Source organism: Puma concolor, chromosome F2 (genome assembly GCF_028749965.1).
Source record: "Puma concolor isolate L17-30 chromosome F2, mPumCon1.1.hap2, whole genome shotgun sequence".
NCBI lineage: Eukaryota > Metazoa > Chordata > Mammalia > Carnivora > Felidae > Puma > Puma concolor.
In genome coordinates, this window is record NC_141684.1 from 31898687 (window position 1) to 31926253 (window position 27567).

General features: G+C 38.0%; 1 protein-coding gene across 4 annotated transcripts in view; it reads right to left on the reverse strand.

Moving 5' to 3' along the window:
* Window positions 1-27567, reverse strand: part of OXR1 (oxidation resistance 1) — a 457575-nt gene that overhangs the window by 150606 nt on the left and 279402 nt on the right. Inside the window, exon 1 of one of the 4 annotated variants that reach the window (XM_086696104.1) lies at window positions 17103-17374. The exons of the other annotated variants lie outside the window; for them this stretch is intronic. Coding sequence (XP_086552230.1) covers window positions 17103-17115 — 13 coding nt within the window. The 5' untranslated portion in view covers window positions 17116-17374. Of the gene's footprint in view, window positions 1-17102; window positions 17375-27567 lie in introns of those variants that run through there. 4 annotated transcript variants of the gene reach the window in all.

Consider the following 27567-nt stretch of genomic DNA (forward strand, 5'->3'; position numbering starts at 1 on the left):
CTGTCCTCCAGAAGCTCACAAAGAAGCAATCACAGAAGGACCAATGAGTACTTTGATAGGGATGACCATAGGGTGCTGGGGAAACATGGAAGTGGGGGGCATTGATTTCAGCTTTTGTAGAATCAGGGAGGTCTCACCAGAGGAAGTGATGCCCAAGTGGAGACCAGAAGGATCTTTTGAGAGTGGCCAGAAAAGGTGACCCAGAACAGCATGTGCAAAGGTCCAGAGGCAGGAGAGCTCAGCAAATGGGGAAAAGGGAGCAGCTGAGTATGGCTGGAAAGGGACATTGACAGTACATAGTGAAAGGGAACTTGACAAGAGACGGCGTGAAAAGGTAAGCAGAGACCTGATCATGAAGGGCCTTGTTAGTCGTGATCAGAGGTTTGGGAGATGGGGAACCAGAGGGAGGCAATGAGGAACCACTGAAGGGTAAGTACCTGAGCAAATCTCTAAGCTTCATTTCTTCACTTAATAGAAATAATTCTACTTGCCTCACTGAGTTACGATGAACATCAAACAAAAGTATACGGAGGACTCTGTAAACTATAGCGCTTTATAGAAACATGCTGTAACGTTACTCCTTTCCTCACTGGAAAAATACAAGAACCGAAACCAGATGTTCTTTAAGAGGTTTATTTTGTATTAAATGTGTCTTCCCCTCTTTACCTTAAAGATATGTATTCTATCAATACATACCACATACCAGTTCTTCACCACTTAGCTTATACTGCTTTGTTAAGTGGAAACAAAAAGCAAAACAGAGTGGGAAACAGTAAAAAACACCGAGCTTCCCTCTGCGGGTCATTGCTCAAAAGTCACGTGCGGCCCACACTGACTTGCCTATTTAAAAATACAGTGTAGGGGCGCCTGGGTGGCTCAGTCGGTTGAGCATCCGGCTTCGGCTCAGGTCATGATCTCACAGTTTGTGGTTTCGAGCCCCGCATCGGGCTCCGTGCTGACAGCTTAGACTGGAGCCTGCTTCAAATTCTGGGTCTGCCTCTCCGTCTGCTCCTCCCCCCACTTGTACTCTGTCTCTCTCTCTCCTTCAAAAATAAATAAATTAAAAAAACATTAAAAAAATTTAAAAAAAATAAAAAAATTACAGTGTACACCCCCACCCCCACCCCCCAGCCCCAGCCCCTCTTAGCCTGCTCTTCATTCACTTTTTCCATTGTACTTATTTTCTTCTAACATATCAGCAAATTTGTTATTTATTAGTTCCAATATACAAGCTCCTTGAGGGCAGGGATCTTTATCTTTTTTGTTAGTTGATGGGTTTCTTATATTCATATAAGTTCTTAGCACTAGTAAGTGTTAATCAATATTGAATTAACCGAACGAATAACTAGATAAAAGGGAAGTCTGGTAGAAATCTTTGCAACAATTTATATTTTGAAAATAATATATGGTAAACAGAAATTACAAAATTAAGAATAAAAACCATTTGAAATGAGTTAAAAAATTTAAAGCCTTATTCCACACTTTCTTTTACAAGTGTTCCTATTAACTGGTTTCCTCTAGCTTGGATCTCTTAGCCTAGCTAGAAAGGCCGCAGGCCTCATTTCCAAAAATACTCAAGTGTATGCTGGATTTAATTTCAGTGAGTTACAGAGAATTTGAATTCTGCTCCAGGAGTTTTATTTGCCACCTTTATTGGATATGCCTTATTCCTATTATGCCAGTGGGCTCATTTACAAGCAAGGGGGTAAAGGCCACTTCCACTATTATTGCATGCTGGTAAAAGTGACCATAAGAACTAGATAAATGCTGTCTTTATTAATTTTTTTCCCCCATGAGGTATAGTTCTGGCATTGTTAAGGGGAAATGATGCCGCTATTTGGATAGGGAAGGTAATGATGTGACTGGTTGTTAGGAAAGCAAAAAGCAAGTGCTCCACATGCTTCTTTCTCAAAGTCCTGAAAACAGGGCTCAGTTGTAATTTTATTTTTTTTAAACGTTTATTTATTTTTGAGAGAGAGAGGGAGACAGAGGACCCGAGGCAGGCTCCATGCTGACAACAGAGAGCCTGATGCAGGGCTCGAACCCATGAGCTGGGATATCATGCTTAACCAACTGAGCCACCCAGGAGCCCCTCAATTGTAATTCTGAAGCAAGGGTTGCAAATTGGTGGTCCATAGGCCACATCTGGCTCCCACACAGAATCTCCCACCGCCTACTTCTCCTCCTCGGTAGTACTTGCTCCCACAGGCAGGGGATTATATAAAGATTGAACACCTTTTGGGTGAAAAGAGACCAGTTCTGGTTCTTCTGGTTCATTTGTACCCAACTCTGCTGTCTGTGGTTCATAGGTTCCTTTGGACTCTTAACAGCAATATGGATCAATCTATTCTTACTAGTGTCCTTGGGCTCCAGATACCATGCCTCATATCAGCCCAGGCTGGCATCCTCTGAAATTTTAGGTGCTGGTGATTTTGGGTTTCTTTAACGGAACTAGTTCTTAGAAGAGATTCTCTACTTGTTCACACTGAAGGCAGAAAGACAGATGAGAACTTCAAGAAGTCTCCAAACAGGAGCTATAACTCAAATAAATGATAAAGCTCTTAAAATGAAATAGCAGACAAGTAAGCAGTAGTTAGGGAATAGGTTTCCAAGGATTCTGTGGGGGCCCAACATCATGCCTCCATTCTTGTGTGTAACCAAGAGGACCCCTAACTTGACTAATTTCAAGACCACTTTTCCAAACTGTCACGTGAACTAGATGATTCGTTAATTTAATTTTGAATTAATTTAAAAGATGATGAGACTTTTCCCTTACACAGCAATATTGATGTTAACATGCCGCTATTAAGGATTTACTTCATTGGACACAAGAAAGAAACCAGCCCTCAAATCAGACAGAGCCACATGTCCTATAAACAGCCAGTTAGAGAATAAAAAACTGAGGCCTCAACAATCTATAAACACTTAAGTTTCACTTGCCCTGTTTGAGACTGAGATATGGGCTTGCTGGACCCTCAACTTCATCCCTTTCTGTATACAGCCTTGGAAAATAATCAAAATACACTCTAAACCTTGATTTCATGGTCTTACTTTCTGCAACCAGACTTGGTTAAATCAGAATCAAGTAAACCAGGTCGATCCAGAACCTACTATGCGCATGCTCCCATGCTAGGTCTACACGCTACAGGCAAAGAGCAATGAAATCAATCCCGGCAGTATTCTATATGGCACCTGTATGCAAATTAGGACAAAAAAGAACTCCTCTTGGTGGACGCAGCCCAACAAATGGGCTTGGTGTTACGGGGCTCGTCAATTTGGTAAGTAGAGTTAAGGTTGGTGTTCAGCTGCAAATCATAGGTTTAGTCGGGTGCCTTTGTGAAGGGGTCAACATACACACTCACACATGGTGGCCCTGAAAGTCCTACTCCTTGAACTCATGATCAGAATCTAATGGCCAATGAGACGATATTTAATGAATATCCTAGGATAGAGGTTAATGCAGAAAAGCTATGCCTGAAATACCACAATCCAAAGGATGGGATTATTATACAGTTGAGGAATTGGGAAAAGCCTCACACAAAAAAATACCTGAAAGAGACTGCAGCAGAAAGGAGGAGAGGGCTCCAGGGAAGGGTTCTAGATAGAGGAAGATGGCTGAAAAAGGAACAGGACAGGGGAACATAGAAGCACATTCAGGAAACATGATATGGTTCAGCACTGCAAGGGTTTATGTAACGTTTCTATAAATGGTGGAAAAGGGAGGAGAGGTTTTGTAGTATATTGGGTCCACAATGTGGAAAGCACCGAAGGCCAAAGCTGAGGATTCTGTTTGTAATGTAGTAGCCATTGTCTAAATTGTTCTTGAGCAGGAACAGGTGATAAAAATAACAGCTAACAATTATTGAATACATACCACGTGCCAGGCATTTTGCTCAGCTCTTGGCATACAATATCTCATTTAACTCTCATGACAATCCCAAGAAATATATACCCAAGAAAGATATATCTATCTATCTATCTATCTATCTATCTATCTATCTATCTATCTATCTATCTATCTTACAAATATATATCTCAAGAGAGATATAGATATTTATCTCCGTTTTACAAATTAGGAAACTGACCTTAGGAAGGTTAATGTCCCCTCGGCTGTGCAGGCTAATAAATGAGAGAGCTGGAGTCAAGCCCTACCATAGCAGAGCCCCTAAACATAAGTGTTCTTCTCATTAGACAAGTCGGAGTAATGTTTTGGCAGTAACAGGTAAAATTAATAGAAATGGAACAACAAGGATAGAAAGACGACTGCAATGTTCAGGTGAGAGACGATGAGGACATGAAGGAGCAAACTCTGCAAAGGAAAAGCTGATTTCACTGACAATTCAGGGCAAGCATATGTCAGACTTAGCATCTGCTTGTTTGGGAGAGAGAGTGTTGATACCATAGGTTTCAAGGCAGAGCGGCAGTGCTACCGATAAAAATCAGAAAAAGGCAGGAGGTGATTTCCAGAGAGAGTGGAGCCTAATGGGCGGGAGGGGCTGTTCAAGTGAAGATATCTGGGAGGCATGATGGCTGGAGTGGTAGCAGGCACGTTAAAGACAAAAGCCATGCCCTAAGGACGGCAGAAGAGACTAACAAAGCCCGATCACTCTCTGGAACCTGACCTGCACATCGCTGGTCACTTTGTATGTTTGTCTAAATAGTGTGGTTGTCTCTCTGTTACCACAAGCTAAACAGAATCCCTTTTTGATATAGATATCATATATATTTTCACTGACATCATGGAAAACTTCATCCGGATTACCCAGATTATTTTCACTGACATTCACAACTTAGGGAAACAAGGTTGAGGATTCTCTGTCATTCCACTGTAATTCTTCTGCTGCATTCATGGAACGAAAGGGTTTTATTCTTTCATAAAGTGCTTTATGAAGGTAATGTCCATATAAAGTAGGGAAGGAGTTTTGGAACAGTTTACTCTTTCATAAAGTGCTTTTAAAGGTAATGTCCATATAAACTAGGGAAGGAGTTTTGGAACAGTTTACTCAAAATTTGGGCAGGGAGGAAATTTTCACATGAAAGGAAATCAGAAGTATTTATTTATTTTTAATTTTTTTTTTTTAACATTTATTTATTTTTTAGACAGAGCATGAACAGGGGAGGGGCAGAGAGAGAGGGAGACACAGAATCGGAAGCAGGCTCCAGGCTCTGAGCCATCAGCCCAGAGCCCGACGCGGGGCTCGAACTCACGGACCACGAGATCATGACCTGAGCTGAAGTCGGACGCTTAACCGACTGAGCCACCCAGGCGCCCCCAGAAGTATTTAAAAGTAAGAGCGCCATGCCTTTATTTCTAGGAAGAAAGTGCAGGATCAAAACAGGGCTTTATATTTATAAACATGAGAGTTGGTCTTCATATTTTCCTAAAAAGAAGTATCCAAAAGAAATCTAGCTACATGAAGTGGGATTCTGGACTTTGCTAGGATCAACTACTAAAGACATGGTGACTTTGGCTGGCCACAAATCCAATCCTATCCCCAAATGGCCACGTGAGGAAGAAAAGAGGAGGGAGCCTCCGGTTGCATTTGAAGGCATGATACATGATTAAGAGAAATTACTGTCCCATTGTGAGAGGAGATTTACAGTACCTTGCCCCATGGTGGGGGCCACCCTGTGAGGGGGACACAGACAAACGAGAGCAGGTTAGAAAGCAACCAGGCTGAAAGGTGTGGTGAGAAGAAAGGCTGGAGAACGAGGAATGTTAGGCCTCTGGAAGAGGAGTTCTAGGTGGGACAGAAGTTACTATTCTCCTAACTAGTTGCCTTCACCAACTCCCGTCCTCCTACAGTCTATTTTCCTTTCCATATGTATGCTGAGCTCCTCATCAGGAATAAGGTTATTCCTCTGATTAACAATTCTCCAAAAATTTCTTGTAGTTTAGAATAAACTTCTCTCGTGATTTAGAATAAAATCCAAGCTCCTCAGCATGGCCTGGTCTCTGTTGCTTTCCCTGCATGCTTCTCTACTACTGCCATATGGCTGTTTTTCTCTTGCACCCAGACACTCCGAACTCACTTCCGCCTCTGGGCCTTTGCACATGCTGTTCCTTCGGCCTGGCCTGCTGTCCCCTAGAGCTTCAAAAGCTTGGTTTTTCCAATTCAGTGTCATTTCCCTAGAGAAGTATGCCCTAAATACTTCTGGAGTCAGAAGGGTTTTGTGTCAAATCCTGGTTCCACCTCTTAGGATCATGCTGGCCTTGCCTCAGCATCTTCTTCTGTAAGGTACAGTAGTAACTTGAGAGTTGCTATGAGAAATCAAGCAAAGCAAGTCACAGAAGACACTATGAACACTGCCTTTCACTTGCTCTTCTCATAGTGACCTGTAAACATTAGTTATCATTATTACTACTTACTGTATCTATCATAACCTTAAAAATATTTTATTTATTGATACTTTTCCTTATTTATTGGCTGTTTCCTCACACTACAATATAGATTTTATCAGTGCAGGTTTCCTGGTTTTCACTTCCCCACTTTGAGTGCTTCTAACAGCCCCAAGCTCATCGTAGGCACCCAATAAATAATTCGTTCACATTTAATAGGAGAAGGACAATATGGCAAAGCAGGAAGTGACTTTTCAGTAGTCTAATCCTAAATCTCCACCATTTGTGTCACCTTGGTCACTCTGGGGCCTCAGTTTCCTGAGTGTATGACTCTTTAGCATGACTCTTTTTTTAATGTTTATTTTTTAGAGAGAAAGAGAGAGATACAGAGAGACAGAGAATGAGCAGAGGAGGGGCAGAGAGAAAGGGAGACACAGAATCGGAAGTAGGCCTTAGGCTCTGAGCTGTCAGCAAAGAGCCCAATGCGGGGTTCAAACTCACAAGCCGTGAGATCATGACCTGAGCCAAAGTCATACACTTAGCCCATGAGCCACCCAGGCGTCCCCATTTTAGTATGACTCTTAATAGGAGATTCAGCTTGTTAATTTTATAAGGGTAGGATGTGTGAGAAAAGTAAAGTCATGTATCAGGCAGCAGGGGGCAGCAGTGTGCCAAAAATGCACCTGTAGCTTTAAGATCCAGGTGTCCTCTCTTCTCCCTTTAATTGAATAACTTAGAATTAAATATTCCATCAAGTCATTACATTTTGCAAGATGAAGATAAAACTGATATCTTTGGAGAAATGCTGTGTATACTCTTTTCTTCCTGTAAAAATGGAGTTTTCAATTAAAGGATCAAGGAAAACTCATTCTTTCTTCCTGATTTTATTTCCAAGTGGGAAGCAGTTAGTCATGGAACCTATAAGAATCAGACTTAAAAACTGTGGTGTTGGTGGCAGTGATGGTTCCAGTTCCACTCTTTACTAGCTGTATGACCTTGGAATTTGGGGAATAAATAATAAAAAGGTAGCATGTCGGAGGCACCTGGGTGGCTCAGTTGGTTAAGCCTCCAACTCTGGATTTCAGCTCAGGTCATGATCTCATGGTTAGTGAGTTCGAGCCCCTATCAGGCTCTGCACTGAGTGTGGAGTCTGCTTGGGATTCTCTCTCCCTCTCTCTGCCTCTCTCTCTCTTGCTCTCAAAGTAAATAAATAAACTTTAAAAAAAAAAGTAGCTTGTTTTTAATAACACTATTTAATTCTCAGACCAACCCTGTGAGTTAGATTTTAAAACACCAAGCAATGAGAGATTAAGTGATTTGTCTAAGATCATGCAGCAGAGATACATAAACCCTGATAGGAAGCTTTTAACTGTAATGTCATACGGTAAAAAAACTGCTTGGTTTGGGGTACCTGGCTGGCTCAGTAGGAAGAGAGTATGTGGCTTTTGATCATGGGGTTCTTGATCTTGGGGCTTGAGTCCCAGGCTGAGTGTAGAGATTACTTAAAGAAAGAAACTTAAAAAAATAAATAAATACTTCAGCCCTAAAGAAAAAGAATTTGCTTGGTTTAAAAGTAAATGAGAAATTATACTAATTTCTTGTAAATAAATGAAAACAAAGAAGCAAAAAATATATTCCCCCTTGCTTGAAAAATTAGATCATTAAATAAAAGATTCAGTATTAAGTTAACCCAATAGGTGGAAATGCCACTAAAAGTAATTCAAAACAGCTTAGGCATCCTTCTGAGATCTATCTCACACCATCACCCTGCTTTCTCTTTACCGTTGTTGTTCATATAGTTCTGCTAGACTTACTTTCATGGGCCTATCATTATGAGTAATTTAAAAAAAATTTTTTTAATGTTTTTATTTATTTTTGAAGGAGAGAGAGAGACAGAGCATGAGCTGGGGAGGAGCAGAGAGAGAGGGAGACACAGAATCTGAAGCAGGCTCCAGGCTCTGAGCTGTCAGCACAGAGCCCGACACAGGACTCGAACTCACAAACTGCGAGATCCTGACCTGAGCCAAAGTCGGACGCTCAACCGACTGAGCCACCCAGGCGCCCCTGTCTTCAGGCATTCTAGTATCTGTTTCGTTTTTTCTCTTTTCACCCAACTCAAAAATAATGGTAGTGCTCATTGGTTCAAATATTAACATTTCCATCTAGGAATGCCCTAAGAAAGGGGAATACACACCAAAAAGAAAGAGAAACCTATGGAAGGATACCGAGAGATTTGAAGAAGAGGAAGAGGTGAAAAGGCAGGTAGTAGGTTTATCTAGGCACAGCAGCAGCCATGAATGTGCGTATACATCAAACAGAAACCCACTAATGATCACGCATTGACCTATTTGGACTTCTACGAGAAATTCAGCCCATTATTTTAGAACATTCTATAGTCAAAGTCCATCTTAAAAAAGAAACAACTGTAAATTTGCTTTGTATTTTCAAATTTAACCATATAGGCATAACAAGGAGGCTTTCCAGAGCTATTTCTGTGAACCTCAAGAGGACCCAGAGTGCTGCCTGGCAGGTGTACTGTCTTTTCCCATTATGCACTCTCCCGCCATTTTCCCACTCCTAAAAGCCCTAATAAACTCTTCCTCCATCCATATTTTCGGTTGATGATCTTGGTACTTAACTTATTGGAAAGAGTGAAGCATTCAGAGAACTTGCAGAGACTCTTAGTGCCACATCAATGCTCCTACTAGCACCCACAGCCACTCACTCAGCTTCTTATCTGCTCCCATTTTAGCTCATTTAGCCCCTTCTTCTTCCAGCTATTCAAAGACAATTCTTCTGGAACTCTCTACTGCACATTGTCACATTTCCCCCTCTCTACTAGATTACTCGCATTCACATAAAAACATGCTGTTATTTCTCCCATCTTAAAAAAGCTCTCTCTTGACCCAATTTACTCCATGGGTGAGTACTCCCTTCTTCTACTGCCCTATGCAGAAAAACTCCTCGAAATTTTCTATATTTGCCATTTCTAATACCTCCCACGTTCTCTCTCTCTCTCTTAAATTCAGTCCAGTTGGGATTCCAGCTGACTACTGCACTGAAACTGTTCTTGTTCAAGTCATCAACATCTTCCATCCACCTTCATAAAACCAATGGTCATCTCAGTTCTCACTCAACATCTTGACCTCTACGTCCTTCCTCATTCACTTTCTTCACTGGCTTCTATGATATCACAGTCTCATAGTTTTTCTCCTACTGAACTGGTTGTTCCTTCAGGTCTTCTCCCCAAACTGGAGGCACCTAGGTTTCAGTTCTTGGTCATCTGTCCATGCTTCCTCTTTTGGTGAGCTCATCGTGGTTTTTGTTATCATCTCTATATTGGAAACTCCCAAAGCAGTATTTCCAGCATAGATTTTTTTCCCCCTGAACCCAAGATCCATATAGCCAACTTGCTTATTCTCCACCTGGACACCTAAGTTGACATCTCAAACTTAACATGTTCAGAAATAAACTCATGAATTCCCTGCAAACATTCACCCTCATCTTTTCCATTTCACTTGAGGAAAAATCGATTTGCTCAGGCCAAAAAACCTGGGAGGAATACTTAACTCTTTATTTTGGTTATCTTTACTTTTACTCTCTCAAACCCCACATCTCATCCATCAGGATAATTTGTTGGCTCTACATTTAAAATATAAACAGAATGTGACCACTTCTCATTACTTCCATCACTACCATTTTGGTCTAAACTGTCACTATTTCCCACCTGAATCACAGCAATAACTTCCTAACTGGTCTGTTTCCATTCTTACTGATCCAGTGCTCTACCCTCTCCATTCCAATTAGAATAAGTCTTTTAGGGGTGCCTGAGTGGCTCAGTTGGCTAAGCACCTGGCCCTTGATTTTGGCTCGGGTCATGATCTCACGGTTCGTGGGATAGAGCCCTGTGTCAGGCTCCATGCTGACAGCATGAATTCTGGTTGGGATTCTCTCTTTCCTCTTCTCTCTCTGCCCCTCCAGTGTACATGCCCCCCCCTCAAAATAAATAAATAAACATTCTTTTTAGAAAAGCAAATGCATATTATGCCCTAGCAGTGATTAGTGCTATGAAGGAAAATAAAGGTTGCTCTTGAGAAAGTCACCTAAACTCCGCTCTCTCTCTCTCAAAATAAAAAAATAAGAGTAAGTCTTTCTAATGTTAGTCAGATCTTGCCATTTCTTTTTTTACAATCACTTATCACTTTATTTTTACTCTAGGTAAGAGATACAGTCCTACAATGCAGAATAAAATCTTCTAAGATGCTACATGATGTCACCCCCCCCCCCCCCACTATCTCTCCAAACTCATTTCCTATTTACTCTCCCCTATTCACTTCATTCCAATTCATTCACTTGGATGTTCCTGAAGTACACAAAGCAAGTTCCTGCCTCTGGGCCTTTCTTTCCTTCGTCCTGGAATTCTATTTCCCCAGGTATCTGTATTGCTAGCCCTCCTAAAAGGGCTCATCTTTGTCATCTTAATGAGACTTACCCTTACTACCATTAAAGAAAATTACAACACACCCCTTCCCTGGCACTCCTCATTTACCTTTACTATTTTCTTTATTCATTAGCACTTATCACTTAATTTATTATAAAATTTACTTATTTATGATGTTCATTCTTTTTTTTATCTTTATCTACTGACATATAAGCTCCAAGAAGAACCAGATTACTATAGTATGTAGAATGGTAAATAATGAGATAATGTTAAAAAAAACTGTAATAAATTCCCTTGGGCAGAAAATATAACTTGTATTCTGAATAATGGGTACATAACCTAGTATATTAGTTCAGACAAAAGTTGCCTGAGATGATAGGAGATAAAAATGAACACGGGAACATGTGATTCACTAAGTTATTAAGAAAAGTGGTGGGCTTGAAAAACCCCATTGAAAGAAGAGATTTGGCTTGTTAACCTGTATTTTGGTAGAATTTTCCTAGAAGAAGCACTAAGAATCCCAGAATCACCATCCAGAAACATCCACAACCCAAATCAATGACCACAGTTGCTACAGTAGGCTGGAGATGATGGTAACAGTCTCCTTGGTTGAATTAGAATTTTTAACACCAGGAAGGTATACCAAAAACTACAGGGATGGTAAAGAAATACATATTGCACAAATCGGGTTTATGAATTTTCTAAAACATGATGGTTTGATTATGTTTTGTCTCGTTAGAATCTTAGTTTTAATTTTTACCAAAGTTTCATATGAACTAAAGAAGCTAACAATTAGTTCTTTTGGGCGTCTTATAAAATAAAGCAGTTCCTCCAATCTCTTTCCACTCCCCAGAGCCAGTCTCCAGCTCTCTCCATTCTGAGCTGCTCTGATCTGGACTGCTGTTATTTAGGATAGCTATCTCAGGGGAACTGCCCTTCAGGAGGTCCCCTTCCCTTCTCCCTTAGGGGTATCTCCTGCTGCCTGGATTCTATTGCTTTCTCTTTCTTGTTTGAGTTCCTTATATTGACAGAGCACCCAAGAAAGGGAGCATGGGAGGTAAAATTTAAAGACATGCATGTATGAAAATGCCTTTATTCTACTCTCACATATTACTTATAATTTCAGTAAAACTTCTGGTAGGAAATAATTCATCATTGGAATTTTGAAGGCATAGGCCATTGTCTTCCAGCTTCTAGTTTGGTGCAGAGAAGTTCTATACCATTCTGATTCTTGATCCCGTAAATAAATATGTCTTCCAGAAGATGTGAGGATTTTTCTTTGTCACAAGTTTTCTTAAGTTTCATAATATGACTGAGTGTGGGTTTATTCTTTTTCATTGTTCTTGGTACTGGGATATTTCAATTTGGAAACTCATGTCTTTCAGTTCTGGGAAATTTTCTTGAGTTATTTCTCTGACTTCTCTCCACTCCAATTTTTCCCCCTTGTGTCTTTTTTTAAAACTCTTGTGTAGATGATAGACTTCCATGACTGGCCCTCTAATTCTCCTATTTATTTTTCTCTTATTTTCATCCCTTTATCCTATTGTTCTACTTTGGGGAAGATTTCCTTCAAAAGCTTTTATGGAGTTTTTCATTTATGCACTCATATCTTTAATATTTTAGAGCTTTTATTTTTTGTTTTTGGAATATTCATTTTTCTACATATGAAATATTTTATCTTGTTATGAACATTAATGATGTTTTAGAAGTTGCCCCCCCCACCACTGGAATATTTTCTGTTCCTTCCAAATGTTTTTTTGTTTTTGTTTTTTTTCTGTGTTTGGTTCGGTCAATATTCTCATATCAGAAGGTTTAAGAGTACTTAAATTAAGAATTTAAAACTTTAAATTCTGGAATGCACCTTAACAGCTTTCCTACTTAGGAGCAGGACACTAAAAAAGCTTACTGGCAGTGAGGCTTGTAGGCTGTACTCTTTACTGTTAGAGCCTCTGGGGGAGCTGATTCATAGAATTCTTAATGTCGGTAACTTCAGGTCTTTTCTCTTGGGTCAATCTACTTTATAAACCGGCTTTTTAGTCTTATCTTCAGACTCAGTATGACCAACTGACTTTCAGGAATTCTGCACTGCAAATATGGTGCCTCTTAGCTTCTCTGTTAGCTTCTCTCTCTCCTAAGCTCTCTGCGCTTTCCCTTTCCAAAATTGTTTGCTATTATTCCCTCTTTCAATTTTGGTTCTTTTTGTCCTATGTTTCCTTCTTTTCTTTTATTTTTTTAAGTTTATTTTTATTTATTTTTTAGAGAGACAGAGACGGTGTGAGCAGAGAAGTGGCAGAGAGAGAGCGTGCGAGAGAGAATCCCAAGCAGGCTCCATGCTGGTGGCACGGAGCCCGATGCAGGGCTCAAACATGACTTGAGCCGAAACCAAGAGTCAGACATTTAACTGACTGAGCCACCCAGGTGCCCCAATGTTTCCTTCTTTTAAAAAATCACTTTACTGGAGGCGCCTGGGTGGCTCAGTTAGTTAAGTGTACAACTCCTGATTTCAGCTTAGGTCATGATCTCTTGGTCTTGAGAACGAGCTGTGTCAGGCTCTGCATGAGGCATGGAGTCTGCTTAAGATTCTCTCTCTCCCTCTGTTCTGCTCCCACCCACACATGCATGCATGAGCTCTCTCGCCCTCTATCTCTCTCAAACAAAAATCACTTTACTATGTATATGGTTGAGTTTTGAAATGAAACTTTAATGGTTATATTTCATCTGCCATCTTTAACAGAAAGCCTTGTTTCCAGTCATGATTTTAAGATGTCTGAAATGCTTAAGAAAATCTAATTTACTACATTTATAGATATGATTTGTTTTATAGGAGTTGTTTAAGTACCTAGAAATTATTGGCTTATTATATTTTAAATTTGCCCCATCAAGCATTTTTAGTGTTTGTTAAAAAACTGTAGTTTAAAATGTTTAAGGAAGCTTATTTAACTAGGTTTGTAAATGGAAATAAATCTCAAGGGAACTTAATCTGTTCAACTTATGAGTTAATGGAATCAAGTAAATCAAGTAACTATGTATTTTTTGAGCAAGAGAGATTGCATAAGAAAGAGCATATGGGGAAAAGAGTGGGGAGAGGGGCAGAAGGAGAGAGAGAGAGAGAGAGAGAGAGAGAGAGAGAGAGGGAGAGAAAATCTTAAGCAGGCTCAGTGTGGAGCGAAACATGGGGCTCGATCATGAGATCATGACCAGTGCTGAAATCAAGAGTGAGATGCTTACCTGACTGAGCCACCCAGGTGCCTCTCAAATAACTATATTTTTATACAAAAATACCTAGACCTATGAATTGTGCTTAAACCTAAAGGAAAAACTGTGCTTTCTAATTAATATTCAGTTTATAGAAGTTACATATTTTAACCCAAATAACTTTAATAATCTTTTTCACAAAAGACCAACAAATAATCCCTCCTCCCAACTAAAAACCTAATTGATGAATCTGGAGGACATAATGCTAAGTGAAAGAAGCCAGATAAAGAAGAATCACCACTATGTGATACCACTTATGAGAAATCTAAAATAGCCAAACTCATAGAAGCAGAGTGGAATGGTGGTTACCAGGGGCTTGGGGGAATTATTAGTCAGAGAGTACAAAGTTTCAGTTATGCAAGATGAGTAAGTTCTAAAGATCTACTGGGCGACATAATGCATATAGTTAACATTAATGTATTGTATACTAAAATAAATTCTAAGAGGGTGTATCTTATGTTAAGTGTTCTTATCATAAAAATAAGTAAGAAGAGTGGGAGAAAACTTTTGGAGATGATGGATATTTATGGGATAGATGGCCTCACAGATACATACTTATCTCCAAACTAATCAAGCTGTAAGCATATACACTGCTTTTTGTATATCAATCATACCTCAGCAAAATTTTTTTGTTTTAACTCCTAATTGATGGGAATAAGTTTAAAAATAGCATAACTACATCTGTCATAGAAGTACAGAAGTTATGGGGGCGCCTGGGTGGCGCAGTCGGTTAAGCGTCCGACTTCAGCCAGGTCACGATCTCGCGGTCCGTGAGTTCGAGCCCTGCGTCAGGCTCTGGGCTGATGGCTCGGAGCCTGGAGCCTGTTTCCGATTCTGTGTCTCCCTCTCTCTCTGCCCCTCCCCCGTTCATGCTCTGTCTCTCTCTGTCCCAAAAATAAATACACGTTGAAAAAAAAAATTAAAAAAAAAAAAAAAAAAAAAGAAGTACAGAAGTTATGGAAGTAGAAGTTTGATTCAGTTTTGGCTGAGGACCAAGGCTGAAAGTGAAGTAGGTACCAAATATCTCCATATCCTAAAAGTGATGCTAAGAGACTATAAACACAGTTTGGCCACCATTGGCCCACCACATACCTATGAGGTATGAAACAGTTGATATGGAAGATGCCAAAAAAGAATTTATTTGAAGAAACTGGCCAACATATTGTGTTTCTACCCCCAAACCCACATGTTTGGGGAAGAGGACAAGGAAATCTTCCTCCCCATATCAAGTCAAGTGAGAGTCATCAAAACGAATAGTTAGAGAACCTACCTACATTTGGCTGGCCAGAGAAAGAGAAGGAGTCTGTGTAGGCATTGAACTTCACTTCCACCAATGGCAGAGCAAAGTAGTCTATTTTCTGGAAACCAGATTTCATGGTAGGTTACTACCAAGATGCCACAGTAGCTAATTCTGTGGAGTTAGAAAAGGACTCATGCAAGTAGAACACCTAGTGAGAGAAGGGGTATTCCAGAAGACATCTAACTAGCAGTATAGAGTAATTATATGTAGTTAAACATCCTCTGGCATAATTCTTAGAAGTCCATAGAAATTCATCTACTATCTGAAATTAGTATTGTAACAAAGTAAGTCAAATAGCTTGTTGGCTATGTTATTAGAGTCCATCAGAAAATGGTGCTCCCTTCCTATTTCATTGGCTAAAGACTTTGCTAGACTAGAAAGAAATAAAATACTATTATAATTATGGTTGCAATTACTTGTTATTTTCCAACTATTACTAAAAAGGCCCCTGTAAAAGTCAAAGGTCTTCATTTTTCTCTTTTCTATCCCAATTTTCTACAAAATCTCCTATTTGTTTCATGGCACTTTGTGACCAATTCTATAGGCTTCTCGAAAATCTCACTGTAGTATACATTAACGATTCCTTCACAAAATAAGCCTGCTAGTCAAGCAATAAGTTTTAACAGTTATTTTCCTAAAACCAGGAAATACAACACTGTTTGTGGCTTCATGAATTTTCTTTTTCTACTTTATAAAATGTGGTGTTCCCCCCTCCCAACTTTGTTATTATTCAGCTTTACGCATAAACTCAATAAGGAATTTGGCTTTTTAAGATTAGCAAAGGCAAAGTTGAAATGTTGTAAAAGACTCTCTATTTTTATTTCAAAATAAAAGTATTCTCCATTGTTGAATACTTACCACCAAGAATAAATTATAGTAAGTTCTACAATGGCAGGGACATTTCTGCTTTGTTCATCATGCTAGATATCCATAACACAGAATAAATATGGAAAAGGAAATCACACTGTCCTCAGGTTTGCTACTTTTAGCTGTCTCACAGAACAAGTGCCTTGTTTTTAGCTTATAATTCACTTTTATACCTCCACATAATCTTGTCTTACCTAACCTAGTAGGCTTTTGTTATTTTTATTTCTTTCCAAGTGAGCTACCATGAGTTTTGGCCAATATTTTTCTTTACATTAAAACAACAACAAAACAAAACAAAACAAAAAACCCCACCTGACTTGCTATGTTTTTTTATCAACTATTTTTATAAATCATCTGATAGCATTAGAAAATTTATCAGTCACTGGCTATAAAAGGTTAAATTTTCCAATTTTTTTCCATATTAACAATTCTTTTGAGAATCTAAATATTGTTACCTTATTGTAAATACACGTGAGATTAAATGTATTACAATTTCATTTTGTTCATCTGTTCTACTGTTTAGAGAGAAAAGGACATTTGCTTCTAGAAATTTCTGCAGGGAAATATGAAACGTAAGGAAGAAAAATCAAACAATATTAATAGAAATAATATAAATGTTTTAAGAGTTTTTTCAAAACTCCTACCAAAGTATCACATTATTATAGTTAGCTAATATAAGTAGTGCTTTTTTCTTAAAGTCAAAGGTTGGCAATTTTTGGTACTTACTCAATAATAGCGCCACTATACAGATCTCCAAATCCACTGTTATTTGCATAAGATTCTATCATTTAGTTAATTTCCATGTTTTGCTAGCAGGACTATGCTTTCCCCAACTAATGATTGACATTTCAAGTAAATGAGAAATAGGATAATAGAAAGGCATGATTTTAGAAACTTACTTCTCAGCTTCATACATATGGGGCATATTTCCTTGGAATTCAGCCTTCTGTAGCAGTGGGTTGGCGACTTCTCTTTCAAACATTCTTGCTATTTCACTGGGTTTATTTCCATCCTAAATTCTAAATATCCAAGTACAAAGTGTCTTTGAATAGCACCATTTTTTATCCATCTTTAGCAAACTGTCAAAGTGAGAAGTCTACACCTTCCCACTTGTCTCCTTCTGACTAATTTTGAGAAGATTTTAGAGCTGGGCAAGACAGTGGTAGCCCAAAGAATGAAGAAACAAATATGTGTTTTAGGTTCAAAAGAGCAAGTTATTCATTTACGCAAGGAATGTTCTGGGAAATATTTAGCTTCTGAAATTAAACACATTTAGAAGGCTGGAAAACATTTAAATATGCTGGCCCCATATTGTTCCTTGCAAAGTATTAGCTTCAGTGATATTACATTTTCTGAAATCAAAGCTATATTGCTTCATCAAAAAATTGAAAAGGATATAATGTTTTACAGACAATAACCAGTGTTGACAAGGATGTGGAGAAATTAGAACCCTAGTGCACTAAACGCAGGACTGTGAAATGGTGAAATCGTTACGGAAAACAATTTGGAGGGTTCTCAACAAATTAAAAATAGAACTACGAAAGATCCAGCAGACTACTTCTGTATCTATATACACAAGAATTGAAAACAAGGTCCCAAAGAGATATTTGCACCCCCATGTTCACGGCAGCACTATTCATCATAGCCAAGAGTTGTAAGCAACCTGAATGTCTACTAATCGATAAATAGATAAATAAAATGTAGCATGTGTGTGCAATGCAATAATATTCAGCCTTAAAAAGGAAGGAGATCTATCTTGTCAGACGTTCCAAGATGGATGAACCTTGAGAACTTTATACTAATGAGCATAAAGCGTTTTGTTTTGTTTTTTTCACTAATAAGTAAAAGAAGCCAGTCAAAAAAAGACAAATACTGCATGATTCCAGTTATATAAGCCATCTAAAGTAGTCAGATTCAAAGAAACAGGAAGTAGAATGGTAGTTACCAAGGGTTAGCATTAAGGGGACAAGGGAAAATGGGAAAAAAATCAGGTTTATAAAGTTTTTGATATACAAGATGAAAAAGTTCTGCATCTCTCTTTTACAACAGTGCAAATATTCTTAACACTACTGAACTGCACACTTAAAAATGGTTAAGACAATAGAAAGGTACAATGTTTGAAAGGATTCTTATTTAAATTATTCTCTGCATGTCATTCTGTGTATTTAGAGTCATAGCTGCCAGTCAATCATACTCAAGAATAAAATGCTGGTCATCAGTATAAGTTGAATCATGAATAGTGATTTTATGCGGCTTGCTGGAAGTGTGTGGTCCATCAGAATGCACATGCTTCCACTGTGAGCCGTGTGGGATGACAACAGCATCTGGGCTGTGGCCACAGGACTAGTGAAACTTTTTGGAGTTTTAACCAATCATTGCTTTCCTAAACCTCACTGAATTGGAAAAGTCAACAGCTTATTAAGGCTAACCTATATAAAATCAAGAACATACAGCACTGTGATTAAGAATATGGGTTCATGGGGTGCCTGGGTGCCTCAGTTGGTTAGGCGTCTGACTTCAATTCATTCAAGTCACGATCTCACAGTTTGTGGGTTCTGGCCCCGTGCTGGGCTCTGTACTGACAGCTTAGAGCCCGGAGCCTGCTTCACCTTCTGTGTCTCCCTCTCCTGCTTGTGAGCACATGCCCTCTCTCTCTCTTTCTCTCTTTCTCAAAAATAAATTAAAAAAAAAAAAAAAAGAATATTGGCTCAGAACTTAGTCTGAGTGTGAATCCTGACTCCCCTTATTAGAAACAGTGTGATTTTGGACAAATTACTTAACCTCTCTAAACTTTAAGGTTTTGTTTCCCCTCTCATCCATTTAGTGAGAAGTTTGTAATTACTTTGTGGGTTTCCAATGAGCAGTACATCAGGTGAAACATGTGTATACTTACTATAGTGCCTGGCACATAATAAACACTGACATCTTGGCTATCGTATTTTTTGTTTTGTTTTGTTTTGTTTTGTTTTGTTTTGTTTTGTTTTTGGAAGAGATGTTTGAAGCTAGGGATTTTCTTCTCAATATTCAATACTCTGAGTGGGAAAATAAATCAAACTGTTTTAGTGAGTCTCTAAAATCAGGTTACATAATTACTTTGATTTGTAGATTACTTGTTTCTTCAATTATTAAGGTATTAAATATTCAAATATTAATGATATTCATCTTTACCATTGTTACCACCAAACTCTATGACATTTTATGAAGTAGCAAGAGAGTACTGGCATCACCTTGCAGTAATGCAAAGAACATTCAATTTGGAGGAACAAATTTGGGGTAAACAATTTGTTGATTGCTAGCTGTGTTACACTGGACACATTATATGAACTCTACTTCTTTGGACTGGTCCCTCATATAGATAATTATATCAAGTTCTGTTGGAATCTTGAAAGTAAGTTAAATGTGATCAATTGTAATCATGCTTACAAAGAAACTCTGCAAACCCTAATAAATTCTTTAGAGTTATTTGATAATTAAAATGTATGATTAGATTAAGAATTATTGCTATAGGATGTATATCATTAGTAACTATTCATTGTGGAGTCATTGTCTAGGGCAAAAAAAGTGTTAGCCAATTACATGCAGGTTCACTTTCATAGGTGAAAATAATATCCTTTGTCTCATACATGGAGCTCAAGTATGAACCCAGCTACACTGTTAATTGCTTAACCCAGCAGCCTGGCTTTGAACAGGCTGTTCTAAGATTTCTATTCTGGTAACTGCTTCCTCCAGATACCTACGATCTTTGAGCCTTTCAAAGACAGGCTGAAATTACATTCTAAAGGATTTTATCAGTAGTGATTTTTCTTCCTTTTTCATTTATGGAAATAGGTGCCACATACAGATGGAGGGTTTGATAGTTGTGTAAGTAAGCGATGTCTACTTAATAATGCTTCCATAATGTTAGTGAATCAGGAAAACAGTCACTTAGACATGATATTCAATTTTAGACTCAACAAAGTCATGAAGTATCATTACCAAAGGGTAACAAACAATTGCTAACATTTGAGTCATTTTTCTGTGCTGAACAATTCTAAGCAATTTATATGGATTATTCAACTTAATCTTTATAATATTTTTCAGGCAGATATGTTGTATTCATATTATACTTAAGAAAACTGAAGTAGAGAGGCAGAAACCTGCCTAAGGTCACACAACTAGCAAGTGGTTGAACCAAGATTTGAGTTCAGTTCATTCTGACTCCAGAGCCAACAAACTCAGCCATAAGGCTTTACAACATCCTTCCCTGAATACTTGGAGAGAACCAGAAATACAAAAATAGTTACCTATTACTTCTCCCGCTTTGGCCTAGGCTTTTCGACTCTTTCTTTTCTTTTTTTTTTCTTTTTTTTTTTTTTGAAGTAGAGGCTGGCCAGCTTGGGAAGCAGTAAAGCTAAGTAAGGCTAACCCTGGCCTCAGGGAAGATGAAAGGACACAGGAGAACCAGAATTTTGAGAAATTTCCAGGGTCAAGGAACAGCAATTACAGGATCTAAGACAGAAAGGGATGAGTTTCACATGGTTACTATATAACTAACCCAGCCATAAAGAGGCAATTGCAGCAAAGGGAAGCAGTAAGCCAGAAATGCAGTCTGGGACAAGTCAGGAACCCAGAGTAAGCTCAAAATATCGGGAATAAAAGTAGTTATGGCTAAAGACAGGCAAAGGTGGCCAAAAATTTCAGGAGCTAGGAGAGGTCAGTCCAAGTCAGCAACACAGAATGTGGCATGTATTGATTGGCACTTGGCATATTTTCTCCCTATGCACGAAGAAGGTTGAGAAGATTAGGTTTTAATTGAGGTCAAATGTAGTGGTTGAGTTCAGATGCTAGTAGGAACAGGACAGAGAGTAAACGGGAAGAGGGAACAACCTTGTTGATAAGAACAATGTGAGGGGCTCCTGGGTGGCTCAGCTGGTTAGGCATCCCACTCTTGATTTTGACTCAGGGCATGATCTCACAGGTTTGGGTTCGTGGGATGGAGCCCTGCCTCCGGCTCAGCGCTGTGCAGAGCCTGCTTGGGATTCTCTCTCTGCGTAGCTCTCTGCCTCTTCCCACTCCCCATCCCCTATGTGCTCTCTCTCTCTCTCTCTCAAAATAAACAAATAAAACTTAAAAAAACAAAAGAACAATGCAAACACCACTGAGCTGATGAATGTGTAACCAGATGTGCTAAGTATTTTGCTAACCAACGAATTTAGTAGAGTCCAGAATTCAGATGCAAGTGGGACAAGGAAATGAATCCATTTTAAAAATTAATGATTGATCTATTTTACAACCACATTAACTTTGTAAGTTATTTCCTTCCTGTCTTCCTGTCACATTTTTACAATTATATATATATATATATATATATATATGTGTGTGTGTGTGTAAATAAACACATATATACATATAAACTACACATACAGAGATACACATATATACACCCATACACATAGAGTATATATAGTCAATGTTAAATTCCTTAAAAAGTTGATAAAGAAGCTATGCTGGGGGGCGCCTGGGTAGCTCAGTCGGTAAAGCATCCAACTTCAGCTCATGTCATGACCTTGTGGTTTGTGGGTTCGGGCTCCACGTCAGGCTCTGTGCTGACAGCTCAGAGCCTGGAGTCTGTTTTGGATTCTGTGTCTCCCTCTCTCTCTGCCCCTCCCCCACTCATTCTCCCTTCCTCCCTCTCTCTCTCTCTCTTTCAGAAATAAATATAAAAATATTTTTTCAGAAATAAACATTAAAAAAAATTTAATAAAAAAAATTAAAAAAGAAGCTATGCTGGATCATGAGAAGAACTATGATTTATATCCCTGAACCATATAGAACTATATATATCTTATATATGAACTCTTTCTTTTTGCAAAGTTCAGATAGCTTCTACCAGTTATCACATATGTGTCCATGTTAACTTATAACATTAACTAGTAGGAAAATTATTTTATCAATCCATGTATTTCTGTTTTAGGAAGTTATGTTGTACATCCATATTGCTTTATCAGTCAATATAGCCAGAAGACAGAATAGAATATAAAAAATAGTTTAGGTATGAGGTTGATAACACCAAGTTATCACCAATGGCAGTTGTAGGAAGCAGCTGCTAATTCCAGGGCTGGGGAACAAAAGGAAGTGGCTGGAATTATTAAACATAGGAACTTAGAGAAGGGTTGCTACTGGAATGAACACTGGTTGCCCAAGTAAAGAAGGGTAGCTGATAAAGATTTACAGAATGGCAAGCACACAGGTGTTCCTTCTGCCTTCCCTCCCTGCAGTCTCCCTCTGGCGCCCCCTATGGGCAGAGCCTAAAAGGTAGCAGCTGGCAAAGCAGAAACTGTTCTGAGACCCAGCCCAGCCTTGCGAAGCTGAATCCTGAACAGTGGGTTTGGACCTGAGAGACAATAACTTAAAAACAGGCAAATGTAGAAATACATTCAGTGTACTTAATCATTTAATAAATGAAATCATGTAATTTGTCTATGTGATCAGTTTAGAAAATCCGCAGATACTTATTTCAAGCTAAAATTACAAAAATATTTCATACATTTATTAATTATCTGGAAAATACTATGAATTCTTCTAAGTATAACGTTATTTCCCCAAAATACAAAGAAACAAATTTACATGGAAGAAATGCCACAGAAAATTTACAGAAACATTTCATTCCTGTATGTAAGTTGAGCATATATAAAAAATTTTTAAATACTTTTTTGTTTTAAATTATTACAGCTCTACTGACCTGAAATACGATTTTAATTTATAAAATATCTCCAATATTATTTAAATAGCATGAACAGTCTGTCTAAATATATACTTGACTAATTTAAGAATTTCCTTGCTAATGTCATAATGTGTGATGGACTATTATGACCATTACTTTACAGAACAAACAATTTAAACAGCATCCAAGAGACATATCTAATAGACCCCCAATTATCCTTGTAACTAGACCACTGAATATTATTTAAAAATAAAAAAAAAATTTAATTATCTTTACTAGAGCAATATTTACATTTTAGAAATTTTAAAAGACACAGAAAAAATAATCTTACCAGACCAAGAAAATCATAGTTAATGTTTTAACGCTTTTACTTTCAAGATATCTTTTTTTAATTTTTAAAATCCTATTTGTGATCTAATCCTATGTGCAAAGTTATATTCAGTTTTTTTTATTATAAATGTTTTCCTGTGATATTAAAGCTCCTTGTAAAAATAATATTTATGAACTTTTTACTCTTCTTTGAATAGACGAGCCATAATTTCATTAAATGGAATGTTATAAAAATGTCACAATGTTAAAAAACAGAATTTCAAGTTGTTGTTGTCGTCGGTGGTGGTGTGTGTGGGGGGGTGTTATAAAAGATACAAAATCTGTATCTCCTCTTTGTCGATCTCTCAGCTACCATTATTTGTTCTTAATATGTTTGCTGCTCTTTTCAAATTAGCTGTTTTTAATCTGCCAAGGACTTGGAAATCATACGATCAAACGTGTTAGGATTTTCTCTAAATTCAGAGTTAATGTGCTTTGAAATGAGAGTTTGAAATCTCTCCTCTGACAAAACTGCATGAGCTTTGGCACATAAATAAATGAGGTGTCATTTACTTTAGTAATTCAATACCTGCTCTTTTTCAAAAATATATATTGTTCAAGATTCTTGGGCTGAATCAAGTTGGTTGGTATCATTAAATTAAATGTATGCCATTCAAAGCAGGTGTCATTAAGTGAGATACTGTAATTCATTTTGAAGCAGCTTTAGTGACTCAGTCACATGAGAGTTTAAATTTGCATTAAAACAAGGGATGAATAAATGACCAAAATAATAGAATTTAATGTAGACATGAAAATATTGCTGGGTACACATGAAACCATACTCAGGTTCACCAGTTCATAGAGGGTCTGTGAATGTGCTTTATCAAATAAGGCAAATTTCATTTATTTAATTATAAAAATGCTAGTGAGGGTGATACGAACGAGACTAGAAGAACAAGTTGCAGACATTTTCAATATCCTTTGTGGAAAGTGGCTTAGCAATCTAGATCTATAGCATTTAAAATTTTCTCACCTTCTGATTCCATTTCATTTTTAAGATTCTATTCTAATAATTCAAAATGCAGACAAAAATTTATGCAGAAAGATGTTCATAGTAGCATTATTAATACAACAAAGACTGGAAACTCTAAGCATCTAGTGCTAGCAACGGAATAAATTCTGGTACTTCTCCAGGTTAAACTAATGCAAACATAAAAATGATATTTAGTGTCTCATTTTAATGATGTGAGAAAATTGTACAGTATTAGGTTAAAAAAATGTAAAACTGTGTCTAATTATGTGACTAAAAAGAAAATTCTCATGGAGAAAAGCCATAAAGGAAACGCACCAAACTCTTAACAATGGGTATCTGTGGCTAGTCAATGGTTGATTGTTAGCTTCTATTTTTTTGTATTTTCCAAACTTTCAGAAGTGTGCATTTTTAGAAATCAGAAATAAACAGTGCATATTATAATGATTTTTAAATGCTGGATTCTATAACCCATGGTATCTGAAGTAGAAACATTATTTTCATGCACACAAATCTCATATTCTGTTCATGACAGTTGCTATTTGGACAACCTGGTCCACTTGTTGAGAGAACTGGGCGGATGCAACTTAGCTTTGGTGGATAGGAAGTTATGCAGCCTCTTCGGAGGCTGTGTCCCAGAGCCTGCTAGTTCTCTCCCTATTATATGTATTCATCTTTTTCAAGGATAGAGGGTTTAATTGGGCACTAAGTTGTCCAGCAAGTAGTTTCTAGCCAATGAGAAATGAACAGAAGCAACGCGACAACTTTTGAAGCACGTTCCTACAAAGAAAGTTCTGTGCCCATCTTTTCTTTTCCCTTCTTTTCACTGGTTAGGATGCAGATGTTAGAGTGGACACTAGAGAAGCCTTTTTTTTTTTTTTTTGGACTTTGGGATGGGAGATGAATATTAAGGATGCCAGAGGAACTAGAGTAAGTTTCTACCACTGACAGCGAAAAATTTGCCCAGGACTGCCTACCTCAGACTGCTGTGTGGGGCAAAAAGAAAATCTTTTGGCCTTTATTATAACAGCCAAATTAGTATCCTAACTATTGCTGTTCTATCTGACAGAAGCAGCTGGATTTGGTTGGCTACTTTTAGAAGATTAGTTCACCATTAATTACACCCAAACTAAAATTACTATATTTATTAGCCATTCCCCAACATTTAAATAGCTAATCTTAACGCATTCTATAGGGCAATTAATATAGCTATTTGAGAGTGCACAGTGCCATGCTACTTGAAACCAGATGTCCCCGAAGCCATCTAGGGTTCTTCTAAGAATGAATGCCTTTTTTTTTTTTTTAATTAAAAATCACTCATAATTTGCCATATGGCTCAGACTCAGTTGCTGGAGAAGATTCAAAGTATTTGTTGGGATGATGTTGGGAGCACTTTCAGGCCACATAGCTTTCTACACCAGTACTGAATTAAGAATCAGGTTCTCAGCCATTCACAATAGAATGTTAGAAACTTCAGATATGATGTCTTAAGTATAAAGTAACTCTGATTTACTTTACATCTTAGAATACTATATGCTATGGTCCCTTCTTAGAGAACTAAATCTTGAATTAACCAGAACAGAATACTGTTCAAGCACTTAAAATGGCTTTATTTGAAAGACTAATAGATGTATTAGCAATCTATTCTAGATTCTCCAAATCATGTCTCCTATTAAATCAAAACATCAGAAAACAAAAACGTATACAAAAAGTTAGTATTTGACTGGTGTTTCTGACCTAATCTAGGAGAATCATTACTGGATGTAATGTCTCTGTGAAAACACTTTCTTCTTTCTTTTTCTTTTTTTCTTCCTCTTCCTCTTCTCCTCCTCCTCCCCCACTCCTTTTTCTGGCAATACTTAATTCAATAAGCTCTTCCTTGAATTTAATTTCCAGAAGTATAAGGTGAACTTCAAGCTTCCTTTCCTTCAATTATATATCTCACATATACATATAAAACCCAGTGTTTCCCATTTAATCACAACTACTCTGGTGGATATCTGCCCTTTTAGCCACCTAGCATATATTCACATTACTCTTCCTGACATCACCCTACTCCAAGGCAGCCCATGTGCTTCAAGGGTAACTGACTTGGCCTCCAAATTAAAAGTAGAATCTCTGGCTCAGTCCTCAGGAATTGGCATGACCCCATACCTAGGTCACATTTATTGAGAAAAGAATGGGCAAGTGCTCTAAGTTGATTCATTTAGGCCAAAGCTCAGGATTTTTGTTTGAGAGTAGAAAAAACTTTTCTTCTTTGCTGAGTATCAGTGAGATAGCATGTATAAGATACAAGTTCTCGACCATTCATAATAGATTGTTGGCTACTTCAGACGAGACATTTTAATCACAAAGAAACCTGAATGTGAACAAGGTAACCATGTTGGGACCATGAAGTAGGAAGCCTCCACAGAATATAGGTAGCACTAAAGTAGAGTTGAGAAATGGAGAGAGCATGAGTGTGGGTCCTTTTCTCATCTTTTAAGTAGACAGATCAAGCCTGACCTTGTCAAGCTTACCTCTGGATTTCAGTCACCTTTGCCTATGAACTTATTTTATTAAAATCAATTTGAGATTGATTTTCTGTTGCTTGTAACCAAAAGCATCCTGATAGAGACAGCAAGAAATTGAGACAAATTCAGGGCTTATCTCCAACACTAATTTCATCTCACATTCCTGATAATGACAATTTCCTCTCTTCCGGGTGGTCCTTGTTTTGTTTTGTTTTGTTTTTAATTTAATTACACCATTTTACAGTATGTTTAATTTCATAAACCTCTGCAGACTTTTCTTGCATTGCATGGAAAGGTGATGAGAAAGAAACATATGTTAATTCTCTGCTTACTTTGTCAGACATTTAATGTGTACTATTTTATTTAATTGTCAAAACTGAGACTTTAGATTTTTTTTAATGTTTATTTATTTTTGAAGGAGCGGGAGACAGAGTATTAGTGGGGGAGGGGCAGATAGAGAGGGAGACACAGAATCCGAAGCAGGCTCCAGGCTCTGAGCTGTCAGCACAGAGCCCGACGAGGGGCTCAAACTCACAAACCATGAGATCATGACCTGAGCCAAGGTCGGACACTCAACCGACTGAGCCACCCAGGCACCCTAAAACTGAGACTTTAGGATTTCCACTAATCTATAAGGAAAATAAGATTCAGAGAAGACAAGATTCCCAAGGTCACACAGCCGTTAATTCAGCTGCTAGGATCTGAATCCCCAAAGCTCAATCTCTATTACACTAGACTGCTTTTGATGAGTAACAAATTCCAACCAAATAATAACAGGCCCAGGGAAATACCATTTAATATATGAGTGT